The 22,791-nt window shown below is 41.8% G+C and overlaps 1 protein-coding gene across 2 annotated transcripts in view; it reads right to left on the bottom strand.

The window, feature by feature from the left end:
• Positions 1-553: 553 nt before the first annotated feature.
• The window catches only part of kirrel3a (kirre like nephrin family adhesion molecule 3a), a 114,869-nt gene continuing 92,631 nt past the window's right edge, over positions 554-22,791 (bottom strand). The window contains exons 6-16 of one of the 2 annotated variants that reach the window (XM_028983589.1): positions 22,405-22,510; positions 7,908-8,056; positions 7,705-7,832; positions 7,458-7,584; positions 5,522-5,622; positions 4,780-4,978; positions 3,958-4,065; positions 3,720-3,800; positions 3,452-3,561; positions 3,257-3,343; positions 554-1,959 (exon numbers count right to left, since the gene is read on the bottom strand). In XM_028983589.1, coding sequence (XP_028839422.1) covers positions 1,489-1,959; positions 3,257-3,343; positions 3,452-3,561; positions 3,720-3,800; positions 3,958-4,065; positions 4,780-4,978; positions 5,522-5,622; positions 7,458-7,584; positions 7,705-7,832; positions 7,908-8,056; positions 22,405-22,510 — 1,667 coding nt within the window. In that variant the 3' untranslated portion in view covers positions 554-1,488. Of the gene's footprint in view, positions 1,960-3,256; positions 3,344-3,451; positions 3,562-3,719; positions 3,804-3,957; positions 4,066-4,779; positions 4,979-5,521; positions 5,623-7,457; positions 7,585-7,704; positions 7,833-7,907; positions 8,057-22,404; positions 22,511-22,791 lie in introns of both variants that reach the window. The other variant, XM_028983588.1, reaches the window with a different exon arrangement.

Consider the following 22,791-nt stretch of genomic DNA (forward strand, 5'->3'; position numbering starts at 1 on the left):
AGTCAATTTAAAGCTGTCGGATAATCGCCTAACAAAATGCATGTCTGATTAACGTTTCAGTGCCGAAGAGATGGATGGATTAAAGACCTGGGACATGAATTTATTTAAATAGGTCATGATGCCACCAGCACTCTCTCAAGACAGAGGATGGACAGAAAAAAATATGGAAAGAAAAAAACTGAAATAAAAGAGTCTGTAATTTATTGAAAAAGATCATATTGAAAATGACATTTATTGAAGAAAAAATATAAAGATGTTGAAGATAGCATTCATCCACATTTGAATACGACTCTACCTTTTTGCATCAAAAATGTGCTGATGCTGTTGGCAGAGTCGTACTTCTTCACAAGCAATTGTCTCTTACAGTTGAAATGCACATTCAGCAAAGAGAGATTCAATCAAGAAAATTGGCGGCTTTGTCAGTTCAACTTCCACAGCACGGTCATACCAGTGTTAACACAGGATAAAAAACATGACTTACCAATAGCTGCAGGTGGAACTGTGGAACACAAACTCTATTCAGAACATTTCAAAATGATCAAGACCTTCTACACAAGCAAAGCAACCAGTTTATTCAGGTTTGAAATCATTTTTTGTTGCGAATGCATCATGCCATGAACAATGCATTTTGTTTATCTGCCTTTTGTCTGATTTGAAAAAAGTAAGCACACTATTTACTGCAGTGAAACACACACTTGACTCCCTCAATGGCAGCGCTACAGTCCAAAAAGCAACGCTGATGAGACTAAATGACTTTGTCTTCAGGGTGCGTTCCAACGTTTGCTGAGGTAAACAATATTCTCTTCTTCTTCTCCAGCTCATTCTCCATGTTTAGCTGTGCCTGGTTACCAGTTCCTCTTCAGACGTGCTTCCCTGTGGACAAACGGCTCAATAAAAATAAAAAACACGACAGAAGATGACAAAGAAGAAAAAAAGGGTCTATGCACATTTGAGGGACCTAATAGAGGTCAGAGTTCACATTAAATGGGAAAGTTCACTTGAGTCAAGCATTCCTGCTCTTTACTTGTAAACATGTTGTCAGGGTTTAAAAAGCAGGACTTCATGTGCCTGTGGTGCGTTTTGTGCAGATGTGAGATGTTCTTACAGGCCCGTTTCTGGAGGTAAAGGATGTGCATCTTCACAGGTGCATTTATTCCAGATAAAATTCGCTTTTTGCGTTAAAGAAGCGCTGTTGGCAATTACAGATAACTTTGTGCTTTGAACCACAACAGAGATGGAGGACATGAAGCCAGGCTCTTACAGGTTGGAAGGGGGGTTACGATGCAAATTACTGCGAAGCGGCCCCCTCCAGGCTAAAATGAAAGAGCCGGATGGGGACAGACCATTGGATCAGCCTCCTGATTGTCATGTGACTGAGCTCAAGCACAGCAAGTATCTGTCACGGTGGAGCTTAGGGGTTCCACAGACGTATACACAGCACTCGCCACCTCCCATGGAAAAAATGAGGGTCGTTCTTGTCACCCACAGCTAAACATGGGTCTGCATTCGCTTCTGCAGTGGCCGTGTCAGGTCTGAGTTCTGGGAGGAGGACTGAGAGTAGTGGGACGAGGACGACGCCGAGGTCTTGCTGGACTTGCTGTCGAACGGCACGTAGCCATCCTGCTTGCTGTAGCTGCTGACGCTGCTGTCGCACTGGGCGTCCAGGAAGGAGCTGGAGTCGCTGAGCGAGCCACGCTGGAACTCGCGCTCACACAGTTCGATGGAGCTGCTCCCCATGCCCAGCACAAAGCGCTGGCTGTAGTCATATAGGCGGTTGGGCCCGGCACCGAGCGTGTTGTAGATGTTGGTGAAGGACATGCCTGTGGGCACTCTGTGCTTGCCGATGGTGGCTGAAGCTGTATTTCGAACTTCACTGGTCTGGTTACTTCCTAAAGTGATGGTTGGGGTAGAATGATGCTCCTTGAATGTGTTGACACTGTAGTAGCCATTGGTTGGATCCTTTATCAATGAAGGGAAAAAAAATGTTTCTATTAAGGACCTACAGACATCTTTACAATGTATCCACAAGAGAAAAGACTTAATGAAAAATATTAGTAACACTAACCAACATTTACTTTTCAAATGCTCTTTCTTATTAATTTAGTCTGTAATGATCACATCCACATATCACAACAAGGCAATATACATGTCTGCATGTTCACAATCAGACAACGCCACCTGGTGGTGCTTCCTTATAAAGAACAGACTTTTGAATGGGGATCATCACCTTGTAATATTTTCAATTTTCTTGGCATGTTGTCATGCTTTTTAACAGTGTTTTTCACCAACAGTGAGTGGTGCACCATTAACCAGTACAAAAGAGGTGCATTTCACAAATGGCACTCCTTACAGACACAGGTAGACACTTGAAGTGCATTTTACTTTATTTTTATTGCAATTGGTTGATTCATGTAAATGTGTGAATTAGTCGTATTTAGCATCAGTCCAAAGCCTAATTATAGGTTGCTAATTTGCCAATCATTCTGTTTTGCTCTGTGTTATGAAGATGTGGGTTATTTCAGACCTTTAATATTGGGAAGCAGGATTGTTCGAAAGTGTTTTTTCAACATAGATTAATACATTAACCAAGGTCATGATGCACTGCCACTAATTCTAGCCAGATGTGATGTGAAAATGAAGAAAGAGACAGATAGGAGTAGCACGTGAGGATGATTACAAGGTTTAGTGGCGTGAAAGAGTCATCGACGGCAGAAACAGGGAAATCCTGTTATCAGCTAATTAAACGGGCCTTGATGATTCATGTTGCCAGTGCATGTGTAATGTAATCTGTGCACACCCATACTATTTATTTTTGGTCACGTCTGTAAGATACATATTATTTGTATTTTATCTCCACAGCCTCATTTCCCTTTTGAAAATGAATTGACTGTGGTATTCCGAGAAAGGAGAGACTTTTGTTGCCTGTGTGCATTCAGTGGGAGGAAAAATGCTTAATTTACTGCCAAGACTGCCAATATCTCTCCCTGCACTCGTGTCTCTGGGCTATTGTGAAAAGCTCTATTAAGGATTGCAAGATATACATGGACTCTATTCCTAGTGGCAGTATAATATGGAATCTTTGAAGGATGACAGACAGTAATAGGAGAAAGAAGACAGTAGCAGACAGGGGAGACAAAAAAGTCCTGTCATTATTTATTTTTTAATATGCAAATATTTGTAGTGACTTATTTATTTTAAACATATATGTAAATAAATAAAATATGTTCTTTATTATGAAATATTTGCTTCTACCCACTTTGATGTGTTGGAACTCCTTTTCTTCTTCCTGTAGGACCTCGAGCTGCTTCAGCACAGACTCCTGCTGAAATTCACAGCGCTCCATCTGAAAGACACAGACACAAATTTATATGCCATATTATTGTGTATATACATGTATGTACATATGTAACCTCTGCAGAGGAAGCTTCGTGGTGCAGAACATTATTCTCACCATTATTTGCTTCATGGCTGCATGCTCCTCTGGTTCCCTCGTGGCTGTATGATCCTTGTGAACAATCTCTACCCTGATATCATTTTTTGTGGCAACAACCCCTTTGAGATCTGGAACAGAGATTGCACTGAACAGCAAGTCTGCCACCTCCAACCCTTCAACTTCAAAGATCCCAGTGTTTTTGGAACCAAATATTATTATCAGATCTATCAAGTTAGCAGGTGCAATAAATAGTGGACATTTTGATATAATTTTTTAAAAATCTTACTTTCGTTTTTAACTGCACTGGAAATATCCCTCTGGTGAGCTGAGATGGAAACAGGCAGTGATGACATGACCAGGTGAACATCTTCTGTAGCAAAAACAGAACAACCCACCACTGAAACTAGCATCACACAAACACACAACATATTGAGGTTATTTTGGATGTTTAACTGCGTTACATACTAATGATGACAGATGGGCATCATCAGACACTAAAATAACAACGTGTGTCAAACACTTACTCCTTTGGAAGTGGGAGCAACAGAAAGCTCCCAGAGTACCCAGAAGAACAATGAGAGCCAGAAATGCCCCCACCGCTACCCCAATGATGACTGCAAGTCTGAGAGACCCTGACAACAGACAGATACAGAATGGGGAGCATGTAGTTATAAAATGACGCCGTTGTTTAAAAGTGCTGCTCATGCTAAATTGTAGACTTTTAAAAAACTGTCATAAATGTTATTTTTGAAGAAAAATATACTGTTTATATATATCACTATGGTGTGGTGAAAATATCAGAAAAAGATTTGATCAGCACAAGGTTTCAACTTCATCGTATCAAAGGAAGTCTTGAAGTTAAAAATCCAACTTGATTTACATTTACATTTATAGCATTTATCAGACGCCCTTATCCAGAGCGACTTACAATCAGTAGTGACAGGGACAGTCGCCCTGGAGCAACTTAGGGTTAAGTGTCTTGCTCAGGGACACAATGGTAGTAAGTGAGATTTGAACCTGGGTCTTCTGGTTCATAGGTGAGTGTGTTACCCACTAGGCTACTACCACCCTGGTTTTGTGTTGCATCCCTAGTATGCAGAGTTTCTGAATTGAATTAACATTATCAGTACAAGACTGTCAGCATTAACACCCAATTTCTTTGTCAATTCATTTGATTTCCCACAAATGAAATTAGCATTAAAATGCTATAATGCACCCCATATAGAACACAAACAAATCAAGCCTGAAAGTCCATACATTCTGAGACCAACCGAAACTGGGCTTAACCAGCATCTCAGTTCAGGTTCTGTCCCACCGGATGACTGTATGACCAGACTTGCTCCCACCTTGCTCCTTCAACCGAATTATTTCCGTGTCCGAGCCAAAACTGTTCCAGGCTGTGCAGTTGTAGATGGTCTGGAAGTCGGCAGGGACAATGTTGCTCATGGTCAGAGTGGAGATAACTCCTCCTTCCGTGGTTACCGTTTCCACCGTGTACCGTCCAGATGTCCCCGATTCCAGTACCGTCTCTTTCCAGGACCACGCCTGCCGCATGTGACAAACAGCAGCAGGTTGAACAACATCAACATTCAACAACCAATCAAAGAGTTGTATTCAGCTCAGCTTTAGTCACTAAATACAGAAATATGCACATAAACACTGGCGCAAGACATTTTGATGCTTGGGACAATCGTAGTAATGCTACTACTGTGCATCAGAGCTCTTAATTTTTCAACCACTCTAAAAAACAAAAGCTGTAAAAAGATGAAGTCAACACCAACTCACGTATTGATCAATTCCAGCCTATTCTGCAAATATATGGTCAAAAAAAAACATCACACACTGGGACGCAGTGTGCAGGAATTCTGCTATAAATTTCCAGCAATAAAACCTGTGACACAAATGCATCGTAAATATAGATCTTTCCATACAGAGGGCCACCGAATTTTATTATTTTAGCAGAAACGATTTTGTGAGAGTGGATTTTTGGTGAAATACAGCTGGCAGTTATGCAGCGAGAACACAGAGTCGCGGCCATCTGGTTATATGTGTGCAGGATTCCGCCAGTAAAAGATGCGAATGACTCACGATGCGGTCTGGAGGAGGGGTGCTGCGGATGTGACACTGGATCTGTCCCTTCTCGCCGTACAGAGCTTGCTGGGTACGAGTGCTGGCAATGGTAGGGGGGCCTGGAAAAATGGTGGAGCAAGTGGTCAGTGGCACACAGGGACATATGAGCTTTTGAAGGACAGCTGAAAATGGGGACAAGCAATAATTCATAACCTGATTTGATTTGTATGTCTCAAGGTGAGACAGGGTATTTTCCAGATAAGGCTATTTTTATGGATGAAGGCATGACGGATGATGAGAGGTCACTTTTTTTCTCCACTCAAATTCCTCATGATTTTTTGAAAGGCTTGGAAATATATGAATGTGATGAGAGCTCCGCTGTGCACTCATACATTTGTCTCCATTGCATTAGAATCCATGAAAACCTGATTTTATGCCACATACAAAAGACAAAAGCAGCAACCAGCTACTGAAAAGTACGTTGCCTTTGTTTCCTTCTGAAAACAGGTCAATGTTGCGGGAGAAAATGAAATGTGGGCTTGTGCTTGACGAGCTCTACAGCCACACTGGAAACAATGAACGCGCCTGCACTTTTATAATTACTCATGGCCACAAAGCCTGCAACTGGGGGTAGTGTAATGACATTCCTCGGGTTCCTGCGGTCGCTGCGTTTAGATCGGGTCTTCGGGGGGGAAGAGCCAAACAAATCTGACAGGGGATCAGGACTGAAAATGAAGACTATAATTAGATGGCTTTATCTCAGCGCCTCAGATGTAATGCTGCTCCCAAGTCTCCAGCAACAGGTGGCTGTGGAGAACGCGGCACAGTAAACTGGAGAAAAGTGCCATGTGGCTTCATTTCAGTGCCCGTGGTAATGAAAACAACAAATACCCTGTGTGAGCGTGTTGTGCTGCCTCAAAGGCACTGGTCCCTCATGTGATGGATTTGCATCATTTGAAACCAACAATGTAATTGATTAAAATAATTGCATCCATTAGTTAAGATGTGTAATGATTTTAATTACAATAAAAGGCTGTAAAGTCAAAAATATGAGAAATATGACAAATTAGACCATTATCAATAAACTTCTCATTACACGGTCACATTTAGAGGAGAAAAATGTATTGAACAAATATTTATTGTTTTCTGCATTATTAGGTTGTTTTTATTATTAACCAATCTCAGAATGCTATATAAAATTGAATATATGACTAACCTTGGAAGTCAGACTTATTTTTTTTTTCTTTCTTCTTTCATGTGAGTCTATTTATGAAAAAATGCTACTATATATGTAATGGCAGGAATTCCTTCCACTGATCTTAACAGAGTTCTTTCAGCAGCTGCCATCATATAGCCCAGCGCTTTACAAATAAAGATCTATGGTGATTGCTGGACCATACCCATAGAAGTCCAGAAAGAAAGCTAAAAAATAAACTGCCCTGGGGGCACAAAATCAGGATGAAAGAGATGAAAGCCTCTTGTGCACACAGTTCTTGACATTAGAGAAGCTGCAGATAAAACTCAAAATTACTTTTTTTCCACCTCCAGATGGCGGAAACAGGCTTCAACAGTAGCCTGAGTGCAGATTTTTAAAATAAATGTTTTTGAGAGCGTGACAAAAAAATAATAAGCCTGCGAGAGTCTTCAGGGTGGCTCTGGTGTGTGCGTTTCCCCATATTGATCGGTTAGACAGGCAAAGAAAGTGGGAACTGTAGTTAACCCTGCTGAAATTACGTGGTTCACTTGTGATGACACTTTTTTTCCTCCTCCTTTTTCATGACGCCTCATGACTACAGGCCAGATGATAAGATTTCTTTGCGCTTAGGGTTGATTAGGCAAGGAACAATTATACTTTGAGATGGCAGCTTTAGAAATATTTGTGAAAAGATTCCATGAACAGTAGACCTTATAAAAAAAAAATCAATGACATTTCTGTATTAGCTCAGCTATTTACCATTTACTGTGAGAGTCACCTCCTTTTCTCCTGCTCCAACCCTCGGGACCACCGCCCGGCATACATACTTTCCAGCATCCTCCTGCTTCACGGCCTTCAGTGTCAGAATGTTGTCGTTGCTGAGGACCTGTGTCAATTGGTTGATGAAGAACGTGAAAGGTCACTGTAAATCAGCAATTAAACGTGGTTGAAATGAAATGGGATATTTTTGTCTATAAAGAGAGCAGAAATTATCCATCAGACATACCACTCCATCACCTCGTTTCATCCACACAATGGTGAGGGAGGGGTTTCCTGTCCAGGCACAGTTAAAAATGGCGTCCGATCCCAAATCCACCTGCAGGGACTGTGGTTCAGCTGCCATGCGTGGCCCGACTAAAACAGGCAAAATAGAGCAAGTACTTCTCTAAATGGATACTGCAAGTTAGATACATGGTGAAGGTTACCCACAGTAGACGTCCACGTTGCGGCTGATGTTAGTGCTGCCGAGGATGTTGGTGACCTCGCACGACACTGGCTCAGTGAAGAAAGTGTGGTCCACCACGACCTCATACGTGTCCCCTGACACATCCTTTATTACATTTCCACCTTTGGCCCACCTAATTATGGATAAAAGAGAATGAGGATATGCACCTCATCGGTTCATCCTCACCTCGGTCGACTCTTCTCTGCTTTCTGCTCCAGACAACAAAAGCAGGGATGAAGGTGAAGACGGCTGGTAGCATTGCAAAGAATAATGTTTTTATGCTTTTAAAAGCATTATGATTTATGCTTTTTCATTTACTAGCTATGAATAAACAACAGGCACTCAAAGCAGGGAAAAAAAGGGTTTTTCTCTCATGGGTTCTCTCATTTTGGGTTTCTCTCATGTTGTCTCTGTTGTGCACGTCTCCTTTGATGCAGAAGACATTAAATTGAAATATAAATAAATTACTAAAGAAAAGGACCCTGGAAAAGCACTGACATTGCCTTTGTGACTGTGAAATTAAGATTAAACAGAGGCAACAATGGCTGGAACACATCTACAGGAAAAAGAGAGACATCTGTGGGAAAGGTCAGAGGTAATAAGTGGATTTTTCAAAAGATGCATTAGTCTATGTCACTACATGATTAAATAGAGAATAAAAAAAACACATGAAAAACAAAAAAGAAGATCGCATAGTGTGCATTTGATACATTTTTACACTTTGGAAATCAAGAAATTAGAATTTGGAATTCTTTTTTTTATTATTGAGTGACAGTGTGGTGGGAAAACAAACACAAGGAGCATTAATAAAATAAACACGACACACTCCAACATCATAAATAACAGAACGAGGACTGGACACAGTCAGGATCCATTAATACAAATTTGATCAGATAAAAGCGTAACCAGCGGAACACAAAACTCTGGTCAGGAAGACGTAGGTTCTTTATTAAAATGTTTCATTCTTAATTAAGAATCTTAGTCAACACACACACACAAATGACAAGACAGGGTTAGGACAAAATTTGGTCCCAAAGACTATGAAAAATATCAATGAAAAAAGCAATTATTTGGTGATAATATATAAAATCTACATTTCTATCAAAATGAACAAACCATACATGTGGGTATGGATTGTGTTACATCCATAGGGACATATTGGTGAGTTGTGCTTTTGTGTTCTACTTTCTCTGTGTCTGTATGTGTGTGTTTCCCTGCTAGGGTGCTGCTTACAATTGGCTGCCTCTGCCCACCGCACCATGAAGCATTTAAGGCAGCCTTGGCCCTGAAGTCACTAGGGGAAGAAGTTTTGTTGTATTGTGTGGTTTTTGTTTACTGTACCTTCTGTTTTGCTCTCCCTCCTATGTTGAATCTCCTTTGCCTCTGTGTGTATTTGTGTGTGTACCCTCTGTTCATGTGCCCGGCTTTATGCCATGGCTCCACCACTGCCTGAGGGTTGTTGGCTTGCGCATAGATGTTTGTGTTTGGTTGTGGGTTCTATCTTGTGGTACATAGCACACGTTGGTTTGGTTTCTTAGACCAGACTGTAAATAAATACATTACTGTACTTTGGTTTGGCCAGTGTGTTTATCATCCTCATCTTCCAACATTCCCAAATTGTTCCTGTTCTCACCCCTTAGACGGGAACATGACAACTATAACAGCATGTGTGTCTCTTGGAACTTCTGCACTTTTCAAAGCCAATTGGCCTTTCCAGCCAATCTGCTAGAGATCCGTTGGAAACATTTGATGATTGGCCAATTGATATTACTTTTATCCAAAGCGACTTACAAGAGGAAGACACCAGCAATTCTCGTTCGATTTCTATAGATTTTGAGTTTACAAACTAAGAGCCCTGATAAGGCCTGACTTGTCAGAAAAAGAACATGCTCGGAATTTGTTAAGTGCTAGACAAGGAAAACTTTTATTTATTTATTTATTTTTAAATTTTGTGCAGTGTGCATGTGCATGTGTAAGTGTTAGATTTGTCTGAATACTTTTTGAATAAGTGGGTTTTCAACTGCTTCTTAAAGGTGGTAGTAGTCTCAGCTAGTTGAATGGAGCAGGGCAAGTTGTTCCACCAGCCAGGGACAACAAAGGAGAATAGAGTTGATTGGAATCGGAGACCCCGTGAAGAGGGAATTTTCAGTCTAATTTCATTTGCAGATCTGAGAGGGCGTGCAGGAGTGTAGCTAGCTAGTAGTGTATTGATCGTGCACTTCCATTTACAGCCCTGTAGGTGAGCATCAAGAATTTGAAGAATTTGAGCAGCTACTGGGAGCCAGGGGAGAGAGGTGAGAAGAGGCGTGACATGGGTGTATTTTGGCTGATTGAAGATGAGACGGGATGCCACATTTTGGACCATCGGGAGTGGTTTTATGGTGACTGCAGAGGCTCCAGCCAGGAGAGAGTTACAATAGTTGAGTTTCGACATGACCATTGCCTGGACGAGGAGCTGCGTAGCCTGTTGTGAAAGAAAAGGCCTAATCTTGCGAATGTTGTAGAGAGTGAAACTGCAGGATCTGGAGATCGCAGCAACCTGATGGTTCAGACTCAGTTTGTCATCAATTCAAACTCCAAGGCTTTTTGCAGATGCCATGGGTGTTAACAGTAGTGAGCCAATTTGAATTGAGAGGTTTTGCTGAGGGGAGTTGTTGCCCGGAAAGATCAAAATCTCAGTTTTTGATAGGTACAGTTGGAGGTGTCGCTCAGACATCCATACCTACAGGGAGTGCAGAATTATTAGGCAAATGAGTATTTTGTCCACATCATCCTCTTCATGCATGTTGCCTTACTCCAAGCTGTATAGGCTCGAAAGCCTACTACCAATTAAGCATATTAGGTGATGTGCATCTCTGTAATGAGAAGGGGTGTGGTCTAATGATATCAACACCCTATATCAGGTGTGCATAATTATTAGGCAACTTCCTTTCCTGGGTCAAAAGAAGGACTTGACAGGTTCAGTAAAGTAAAAAATAGTGAGATATCTTGCAGAGGGATGCAGAACTCTTAAAATTGCAAAGCTTCTGAAGCGTGATCATCGAACAATCAAGCGTTTCATTCAAAATAGTCAACAGGGTCGCAAGAAGTGTTTGGAAAAACCAAGGCACAAAATAACTGCCCATGAACTGAGAAAAGTCAAGCATGCAGCTGCCAAGATGCCACTTGCCACCAGTTTGGCCATATTTTAGAGCTGCAACATCACTGGAGTGCCCAAAAGCACAAGGTGTGCAATACTCAGAGACATGGCCAAGGTAAGAAAGGCTGAAAGACGACCACCACTGAACAAGACACACAAGCTGAAACGTCAAGACTGGGCCAATATCTCAAGACTGATTTTTCTAAGGTTTTATGGACTGATGAAATGAGAGTGAGTCTTGATGGGCCAGATGGATGGGCCCGTGGCTGGATTGGTAAAGGGCAGAGAGCTCCAGTCCGACTCAGACGCCAGCAAGGTGGAGGTGGAGTACTGGTTTGGGCTGGTATCATCAAAGATGAGCTTGTGGGGCCTTTTTGGGTTGAGAATGGAGTCAAGCTCAACTCCCAGTCCTACTGCCAGTTTCTGGTACAGGAAGAAGTCTGCATCCTTCAAGAAAAACATGATTTTCATGCAGGACAATGCTCCATCACACGCGTCCAAGTACTCCACAGCATGGCTGGCAAGAAAGGGTATAAAAGAAGAAAAACTAATGACATGGCCTCCTTGTTCACGTGATCTGAACCCCATTGAGAACCTGTGGTCCATCATCAAATGTGAGATTTACAAGGAGGGAAAACAGTACACCTCTCTGAACAGTGTCTGGGAGGCTGTGGTTGCTGCTGCACGCAATGTTGATGGTGAACAGATCAAAACACTGACAGAATCCATGGATGGCAAGCTTTTGAGTGTCCTTGCAAAGAAAGGTGGCTATATTGGTTGCTGATTTGTTTTTGTTTTGTTTTTCGAATGTCAGAAATGTATATTTGTGAATGTGGAGATGTTATATTGGTTTCACTGGTAAAAATAAATAATTGTAATGGGTATATATTTGTTTTTTGTTAAGTTGCCTAATAATTATGCACAGTAATAGTCACCTGCACACACAGATATCCCCCTAAAATAGCTAAAAATAAAAACAAACTAAAAACTACTTCCAAAAACATTCAGCTTAGATATGAATGAGTTTTATGGGTTCATTGAGAACATGGTTGTTGTTCAATAATAAAATTATTCCTCAAAAATACAACTTGCCTAATAATTCTGCACTCCCTGTATATGTCTGAGAGACAGGCCGAGATTTTTGTTGCAATAGTGGCATCTTCTGGTGGGAAAGACAAATAGAGCTGGGTGTCATCAGCATAAGAGTGATAAGAGAAGCCATGTGACTGGATGATGTGACCAAGTGAGCGAGTGTATATTGAGAATAGAAGGGGGCCAAAGACAGAGCCTTGTAGAACCCCTGTGGTTACAGAGGTTCTACATGATACCTTGAAAGACCTGTCATGAGGATAAGAGGTGAACCAATTTGGTACGGTGAGAAGAATTTCATGATTAACTGTGTCGAAGGCAGCAGATAGATCAAGTAGGATAATGACAAACGATCTGCGGGCAGCTCTTGCAGCATGAAGGTCATCCATCGTTGCTAGCAGGGAGGTTTCAGTCGAATGTCCTTTCCTGAAACAAGACTGAAAAGGGTCAAGAAGATCATGCTCGTGAGGAAATGAAGAAAGTTGAGCCAGGACTGCCCTTTCAAGAATTATTGAAAGAAAAGGAAGGTTGGAGACTGGGTGGTAGCTATCCAATACAGATGGGTTTAATGTGGGTTTTTTGAGCAGGGGAGCAATGACAGCCTGTTTGAAAGCAGTGGGAAATGTTCCTGTTGTGAGTGATGAATTTAAGACGTGTGTCAGAGCACATCAGAGCACACCAGATACTATGGTGGGCTGTATGGACTGAAGGAGGTGTGAGGGGATTGGATTCAGGAAGCAGGTGGTGGGGTGACTAGACTGGAGAGGTTTAGACACTTCCGATTCAGAGAGCGGAGTGAAGGAAGACAGTGTTCTGGTTTCAGAGGTAACAGCGGGATGAGGTCTGGGGTTAGGGGGTGAGAATTGTTTGCTAATGTCAGTCAAATTCTCTGTGAAGAAGGTAGCAAAGTCTTCAGATGGGAAGTAGAGGGGGGAGGTGGTGGAGGATTCAGGAGGCGGTTAAAAGTAGAGAAGAGTTTGCGAGAGTCTTTGAAGTTGCTTACTTTGTCCTGGAAGTATCTAGTCTTTGCTGTAGTGACAGCAGCAGAGAAGGATGTCAGGAGAGATTGATACTTATTAAGTTGAAGTGGGCCCTTGGATTTCTTCCACTGCCTTTCAGCTGCTCTAAGATGGGCCCTGTGGCGGCGAACCTCATCAGAGATCCACGGTGAGGGTGGAGTCATACGTATTGGCTTTGAGGTTAGAGGGCAGAGTCTCTCAAGGCAAGAGGTTAGTGTGGAGTAGAGGATGTCTGTGGCACAATTCGGGTCCTGAATAGAGAGGATCTAGGGGGGAAAGCTTAGAGAAAACAACAGAAGACAGTCGAGTAGGGGAGAGGGTGTGGAGATTACGGCAAAATTGTGTTAAGTGTGAGGTGGGTGTGCTGCGTGCCAGGGGGGATAGTCTGAAATGAATAAAAGAGTGATCAGATACATGTAGAGGAATGAAAGATGTGTTGGCTGTGGAGCAGTTGTGTGTAAGTATGAGATCTAGTTGCTTTCCAGCTCTGTGCACTGCTGGCGTGTAATTTTGGAAACCAGCCTTGAGGAGGTCGATATTGAAGTCTCCTAGTAGCACAAGGGGTAGTAGCCTAGTGGGTAACACAGTCGTCTATGAACCAGAAGACCCAGGTTCAAATCCCACTTACTACCATTGTGTCCCTGAGCAAGACACTTGAGTGTCTCCTGGGGGGACTGTCCCTGTAACTACTGACTGTAAGTCGCTCTGGATAAGGGCAACTGGTAAATGCTGTAAATGTAAAATGTATAATGGTGGAGAGAGAGTTGTGTCTAGTTCCTCTACAAAGTTCCCCAGCAGACCTGGAGGACGATATACAGTATCTATGGAACTTTTTTAACGGATGTGTAATAGTTACTGCATGAAATTCAAAACTGGTAGTTTGAGTAGCAGAAATGGGAGTGAATTTCCATTCCTTGGAAATGAGCAAGCCTGTGCCCCCTCCCCTGCCAGTGTATGAGAGAGAAGTAGAAGTCTGTGGAAAGGGCTGCAAGTGTAGTGGAGTCGTGGGGGCGGATCCAGGTCTCAGTCAGTACGAGTACTTGGAGGTTTCGTTCTGTTGCAAAAGCAGGAATGAAGTCAACTTCATTTGAGTACTCAGGGTGTCAAGACGAGGCCTGGGAGAGTGTGCGCAGGTTGTGTGTTCTGTGTGTATTGAATCTGGAGCAAATGAAAGGAATAATCTGGAAGGACATGATCAGCAGGAAGATGCTGGAGAAGAACATATGTGATTTTACCTGGTTTTACTGCTCGGCTGAGTTGCGCAGGACGAGTCGCAGGTCTTTACCCAAGTAAACTACGGTAGCGCGACAGTAGTACCCAAAGTATAGGACTATTTGTAATGTATCTACAGGTGCGGTCCACACGTAGTGGGGTTGACTATGAAACTATGCCTGAAAGTCTGAAAGTCACTGTTGCAGGGAGCCGCTTTTTAACCGGTCTCCTGATGTGCCGCTAACTACACTCGTTTCACAACAAGGCAAGAGTGGGCGTGTATCTAGTTCGGGTAAAATTGACAGCGATTAACAACAATAATGACAGCAAAAGCTAATACATTAACTTAGCTCACCTAGTCACGTCAACAAAAACACAAGCACTTCTTAAAACAAGCTAATCCAAGACAGAGTCTTCAGAGAACCGCGCGAGAATGATTACCGCTGTGTAATCATTCTGAAAGTGAAGTGATTGTGATACACAGCAGCACAGCACACAGTGCACACAACGAAATGTGTCCTCTACTTTTAACCCATGTGCCGATTAACCTGCTGATTATGGGCTGCTTCCTTAACTGCTAGGCCACCACTACCCTGTAAATTTACAAAATTTTACTAAAATGCACATTTGGACAAGGGTTTAGGCCCCGTCTACACAAGAACGCTTTTCTCTAAAATAGTTTTTTGGTTCCTAAAAAACCTGTGTCCATCTGAAATGTCCACGCGGCCTGATTCCCTGCAGGTGGGTCTGCTGGCTGATGGGTGCTGAATAAAAAGGTAACCTCTTCTCTTGTCCCCCTCTACCTGACTTAGTCACATTGGTTCCACTCCACAACCATTACTTCCAAATGGAGCGTATAACATCCACCATTACAACGGTTACACTTTTTAAACCCCCTCCACACCAGTAGATACCGCTGTAACTCCCCACTCTTCTTGTTTGGTGTCTAGTTCTCCTCCGTGGTGGCCGGCAGTGGTGGCCTAGCGGTTAAGGAAGCAGCCCTGTAATCAGAAGGTTGCCGGTTCGAATCCTGATCCGATGCCGCTGAGGTGCCACTGAACAAAGCACCATCCCCACACACTGCTCCCCGGGCGCCTGTCATGGCTGCCCACTGCTCACTCAGGGTGATGGGTTAAATGCAGAGGACAAATTTCGCTGTGCTGTGCTGCTGTGTATCACATGTGACAATCACTTCACTTTTTTTTTTTTTTTTTTTAAACGTGTTGTGGTTCTCTTTCTATTAGAAATGTGCACCGTAGAGAGGCTTTATTGCAGCTGCTGCAGGACAACCACAACAGTGTTGTCTGCCATGGTTGGGGTTATAGGTCAGGTTGGAGGTTGGGCTAATATGTCAGCATTTTCACAAAAACGCTTTGCCGTCCCCACACAGAAAAGAGAAATTCAAAGAGAAGCGGCATCTCTGTGTGAACGCAAGGCCAGTTCTCATTTGGTCGGGCCAAAGAGGTCAATTATCACCTAGGTCAGTTTTTTCAGGTAAGCTTCCAAATTCAGAATCTGATGCTAATGTGCAATAGATGCTGATGTGCTATATGCGTAATCAATAAAGAAAACCTCCTCATCCCACTTCCACTCCATCGCCAAGACATTCCTATTAAACAGCTACGCTCAAGCCTCATGGTCCTACAAATGGAACCCCGGCAACAGTACGGTACGTTTATTAAATGTGGCGCTGGCACTGTGATGGATATTGGCACAGTGCATCATGGTACTCCGCACTGGAAATCAGGCCACAGACTGTAGGAGTGCAGGGATATTAAATCGCAGGAGGAGTTATCGCATCTAATTTCCCAAATTTGCCTTCATTTCCAGGCGCCTATTCAATTTTGCCATAGCAGTGTAAGCTGTTTATGAAAAAATCTGTGAAACTGTGTCACAGACCAATTTAATGGATTTTACTCTGACATTAAAATGCAAACCCATTTTTCTTGCTTTAATTTCATTAGACATTTGATTGTTGTTTTTAGAATATATATGTTCATAAAGCATGCTGATATGAACTAGCTTTTGCAGGATCTTAATAAAAATAAAACAGGTTGTCACAGCAAACACTGCACCTTTCCTCCTGTGCATGAGAGGAAATGCAGGAAAATGCATGCAGTTGCAGGGGGGCAAGAATTATGAGCCGAGAAAGAAAGTGTGACATGCAAATTGGTAAAAAAAAAAACTTCCATGGTGTGTCTCGTGTCTTTCAGAATCGCAGCCAGAACAGAAGACAAGGACGAGTGTGAAACGATGCTGTCAGATTTCAACACATCGCTGTTTAGCTGTTGCAGCTCTGAACAGCACCATCTGATCTGCACCGCTTGCCTTGAAGATGCACCTGCATTATTCAGTGGAAGGCCTATAGATGCGTATATACGGCCGAATTAACGTTGGGTGGCACAGGACACCTCCCCGGGGACCCCACAGCCACAACAAACAGCTGGACGGGCATGACAGCATGCCTTCTACCCACATCACACGCACCATGAGTGGGCATGGCCTGCACAATGGACCGTTCTTCCATTAGACACCTCAGAAGGTGACAATGAGGAAATAAGACATGACAAATTGGCTTCAAAACAAACAAAAAAAAAAAAAAAAACACAGACTGACAAACTCTCGGTGGGCACTGGAAGCATATTTTATTTGGAGGTGCCACATAAGAAACAAATATGACTTTCTTCACCCATGTCCCACTTTCTTCTGTCACAGCTCCACCAGGGACACGGATTAATGAACGGGAACCAGTACGGATAATGCATGCCAAGCACAGGCTGTCAGTCAAAAGCACACAGCTAGAAATCCTCATAAATGAATTACATACATTACTACATTAATGATCATAAATGGTTATCATTTCTTTTCTGATAACACTTCTGAATGTATTTCACAGGGCTGATAGAGAAAAAAAATGGCTGAGGCTGATTTTTATCCATACTTTTGACAGTGGCTTCATCAATAATGAGTGACAACATGACATTCTTTAAATTCTCAGACAGACATTTTTTAAAACTCTACAGAGATGGACAGATGTGTGAGGGTCACTGAGGGTGGAATATCTGCCGTGGCTATTGCCCCGCCAAATGTGAGGTGTGGTGCGTTGCTTGTATAGTTGTTTTTTGTCTCAATTTTAGTTTTAGTCTAGCCTTTGCATCCAGCTGTCATTTTAGTTTTTATTAGTCTTAGTCTCTTGTTCATGCTGATTTTATCGTAGTCAAGTTTTAGTTGAGAATTTTGTCTTATTTTAGTCAGATATATCAATGATTGTTTTAGTATAGTTTTACTCTGACATTTACTCTGACAAACCAATGACATTTTAGTCTAATTTTTGTCAATGAAAATTGTATTTGAGCCTATTTTTAAATAATGCAATTCTATTTAACTGAGTCGATATAGTACAAGTACCTAGTAAAATAGACAAAAGCAAAATTTGTTTAGTCAAACCCATTTCATAATTAAAACAAGGTTATCTTATTATTATTCTATTGAAACCTTATAAAATACTCTACATCCATTTCAGACACGGAAGACTATTTGATTTGCTCCATGTTTTGTTGTTTTCTTCAATCACATGACCAGCATTTGACGTTTATGTTGTTTTTTGTCACATCAAAAGATATTTCGTCACAAATTTCATCACGAAAGCAACACAAGTGGCTCAGACTGCGGCTTTATGACTAGTCTAATTAGTGCTGTGACAGCACTTTTTCTGGATAGTTCCATATAGCATCTTCCTTGCACACAATGTGCTCCTGGTTGCTGGAGTTTTTGGCTCCAGCTTCCAAATGGACATTTATTCCTCATGCCTTTACCAACATCTTTGATGTGTTACCCTGGCTTTTGTTGGTGTGTTTGAGAGTGAAAGCTACAACTCTCAGATCTAGTGTCCAATCACAGGCAAACATGATTTATTTTATTTTAGCAGCCACGTCGGACAGAGATCTGACGTGGCGCATGAATGCTATCAGCCCTGATATCAGAATCAAGAATGATCAAGGGCGATGGTCGAAAACTGCCTTGAATATTTCTTTAAAATGTATATCTGTTTACTCCTTCAGTGCAATATGGTAATTGTACAACCAGGCCATCATTTTATTCGGTTTAATTTGATTTTATACACATACAGGTCATTTCACACTTTCACACTTCTCCAAAACAGCAGGTGCTGATTACTATGAACATTTTAATCTGGACAAAATTCACATTAAATATCAAAAACCCATTACTAATTACTATTTTTAGACTGTGAAAATTGCATTACTGTTTCTATGAACAGATGAACAGTTGCTCCGTGTATATGTATATATATATATACACACACACACACACACACACACACACACATATATATATATATACACACACACACACACACACACACACACACACAATCCGACACATTCCCTACTAGGCAGTAATCTTTTCAGAAAATGTGATTCTCAGATACTAATCGAAACTAAAAGTTATTACTTAAATTCTTGTTTTGCATCTGCCGGTTGATGAAAATTTCCAGCAGAATACAACTGTTTTCAACTGGGACTCAGTGTTTAAATCCAATCTCAAAACCTATCTGTTTTCTCTGGCTTTTTGCTAAAGTCCTAGACCCTCATTTCACTTCATTTTGACACAGTGTCAATAAAGTCCAGTTTATCACAGAGTCCCCCTGTTAGACAAAGTTAAATTCACCCTAGTTAGGCTGTCCTAGTTAGGGTACCGGGCCACTGTAGCACCAATATACCACTATTACCACATATTTCAGTATCGGTCGTACAGTGCAACCATCTGCCGCTGCTTCTGTTTGTTTTTCTCCGAGACACGGAATCAAGCACCCAGACTACTGGCAGACCATAAATCCTGGTTCCTGACAACTGCTTAACAAGGACATACCATGAAACAAACCAGAGGGTCACCACAGCCACCACCACCATTACAACTAAAGCTATAGGGATCTTCAAATGGACCAGTAACATCATTATGGACACGTAATCCAGACCATGACACTGACTACATCCTGGACTTCTCCAACCCTACAACTGTAGGACTTATTATTATATCATCCCCAACCCTGCACTGACACCATTTGCAGGCTCACTCTACCCTGTAAGGGGGTCCCTCTCTGTATCACTCCTTCCCAAGGTTTCTTCCTTTTTTTTTCTTCTCTCTCCTAGAGTATTTTTTGTGTGGAGTTTTTCCTTGTGTGCAGAATGGTCAAGTGTGGGGGGTGTCAAAGCCCATTGAGACATACTGTATGTGATTTTGGGCTATATAAGAAATAAATGTTGATGTTGTTGTTTTCAACAGGCATTGCAGCGAAGAGTCCCTCACCAGGCTACCCGGAGGATCCAATGGATATATAAGAGACATTTTAATCATCGCAGCCTGCAAAAGTGGCTCCAGTGTTAATCCTGCAGCACCAAGTTTGCTAGAAAGTGTAAAAAGCTAGAGCACCATCTGGAAGAATTTCAGGTATCAGATGAAAGTGAAAAAAAAAGGCGTGGACATTCCCATTTGCAAGAAGTGCTTCAAAGATGTGACTATTCATTTATTTATTCATTTCTTTATTATCCCCTTGTAGAATTTAAAGGACTATTGAGTATTTATGTTAAACATCAGTGGTATATAGGGTGGTAGTAGCCTAGTGGGTAACACACTCGCCTATGAACCAGAAGACCCAGGTTCGAATCCCACTTACTACCATTGTGTCCCTGAGCAAGACACTTAACCCTAAGTTGCTCCGGGGAGACTGTCCCTGTAATTACTGATTGTAAGTCACTCTGGATAAGGGCGTCTGATAAATGCTGTAAATGTAAAAATGTAAATGTATGTGTGTGTGTGTGTGTGTGTGTGTACAGGCCAAAAGTTTGGACACACCTTCTCATTCAATGTGTTTTTTTTATTATCATGACAATTTACATTGGTAACTTCTCACTGAAGACATCAAAACTATGAATGAACATGTGGAGTTATGTACTTAACAAAAAAGGTGAAATAACTGAAAACATGTTTTATATTCTAGTTTCTTCAAAATAGCCACCCTTTGCTCTGATTACTGCTTTGCACTCTTGGCATTCTCTCGATGAGCTTCAAGAGGTCGTCACCTGAAATAGTTTTCCAACAGTCTTGAAAGCGTTCCCACTTGTTGGCCCCTTTGCCTTCACTCTGCAGTCCAGCTCACCCCAAACCATCTCGATTGGTTTCAGGTATACCAAGTGGAGGTCTACAATTTTTGTTAAGTTCATAACTCCATATGTGTCCATTCATAGTTTTGATGCCTTCAGTGAGAATCTACCAATGTAAATGGTCATGAAAACACATTGAATGAGAAGGTGTGTCCAAACCTTTGGCCTGTACTGTATGTATTGTAGACGGATATGATTAGATAGATAGATAGTAGGCGCTCACAGATCAGATAACCTCAAACGTTGTATATAAAAATTGTGTGGCCACATTGCCAGTGTCCTGAACGTCACAGAAGATCATTCATCCTCAACAAAGGTCAGAAGGCCAGTGAAGGCCCCACTCATAGTGGCCATATCTGAAGTAATCTCCAGAGTGAAATGCCTCCCTCCTTGAAAAGACAAAAAAAAATCCTATCCTTCTGAAGCTTGTGTCAGATTTTGACACTCACCATCTCTCTCTGGAACTAATAGTCCTTAACACTTGTTTATTTATAAATAAAAAAAATCCTAGCTGCTGTCATCTGTCGGAAAAATAACTCCTAAATTTCACTCACACACACACACACACACACACACACACACACACACACACACACACACGGAGTAAAAAGAAACAGAAGCTCTGAGTCATTGTGGTTTAGTCTGAACATCAGGAAAACCCCACAGAAAACACAGCAGTACCCACCATGAACGCCATCCCTCTTAAACAGTGGCTCCATCATTACCCAGACTCCCACACACCCTCCATTGACCCCAACTTATACTGATCATACCTCATACCTAACCGAGGCCAGTAGTGACATCACCACATCTGCCTGTAGAGTGGTAGTAGCCTAGTGGGTAACACACTCGCCTATGAACCAGAAGATCCAGGTTCAAATCTCGCTTACTACCGTTGTGTCCCTGAGCAAAACACTTAACCCTAAATTGCTCAAGGGGCAGACTGTCCCTGTAACTACTAATTGTAAGTCGCCCTGGATAATGGTGTCTGATAAATGGTGTAAATGTAAATGCCTGCACAGTACCAAAATTAACAGTCACAATTATGCACAAATTCCTCACCTTACTTTCAGAGAATGGAGACGATGGGACGAATGACTATGGTGTGTATAACTATGGTGTGCAAAGCAATGGATTGTTGTTATGAGCTGTTAATGCTAACAACAGCTAGCTGGTTTTTGGATTAGGATACAAGTGAGTTGTTGTTCCAAATGGAATGCAGCAGAATGCTCTGCATGCAGGACCTGCTACATAAACAAGTATAGATGTACTGGATTCATGTATTTCACCTAACAATCCATCAAAGGAAGGCTTAGAATTCCAAATGATGCTGCTGTCATTCTGATGATAATAAACCAAAACTTCTATGCTCCAATTTCTGCCTGGGTAAGAACATGAGCACTTTATAGCTCAAATTGCTGCTGAAAATGCATGATTGACTGTTATGAACTGAAAGATAAATTACACATAAAAACACAAGCATTCACAAGAATGCTATAATTATAAGAATTCCAGGTGTTTTTTTAATCATCTCAGAACCAAATCTTGTAATAAATTGCTCCACATTTCCTGTGCTTGTTTTCACAATTCATATTTATTTTGTGCTTAAATGTATTGTTTGCCAGATGAAAATAATGTTGTCTAACTAGCCATGCCAGCAATCACACAAAAACATGAAAGCATATGGACTGCCACCCACGCGATGAAGAAATTCAGCCTAATCCTCATTTATTCATGTATCTTTTAACATGGTTTAAGCACTCTGTGTGTGTGTGTGTGTGTGTGTGTGTGTGTGTGTATGTGTGTGTGTGTGTGTGTGAATGATTTTGCGCATGTTTACCTGTAAAAAGTGACCGGCGGATTGGCTTTGGCTGAGCAGTGGAACTTCACCAGGTTCCCCTCCAAAACAGGCTGAGGTTCTACCGTCAGGTTCACCAGGGGTAGATCTGCATGTAGGATGAAATGAAATGGTGTTCAGCTCAGACACTTCCAGAGCATCATGGACACAGAAAATACAACAGGACATGAAGGAGCTAAAACAACCCAAATGAATGAGACAAGATAATTAATTACCTCCTTAATAAAGGTGGAGATTAAATAAAGCTGTGTGGTGATTGCTAGTTGCTGAGTTAGAATTTAAATAACTGCACCTGAGTAAAAGGGCCTCTGGTTCATAATAAGCACAATCCAGTGAAACCCTGGATGCATTTTCTGAAGAAGTGTAATC

This window comes from Denticeps clupeoides, chromosome 6 (assembly GCF_900700375.1).
Source record: "Denticeps clupeoides chromosome 6, fDenClu1.1, whole genome shotgun sequence".
Taxonomy (NCBI): Eukaryota; Metazoa; Chordata; class Actinopteri; order Clupeiformes; family Denticipitidae; genus Denticeps; species Denticeps clupeoides.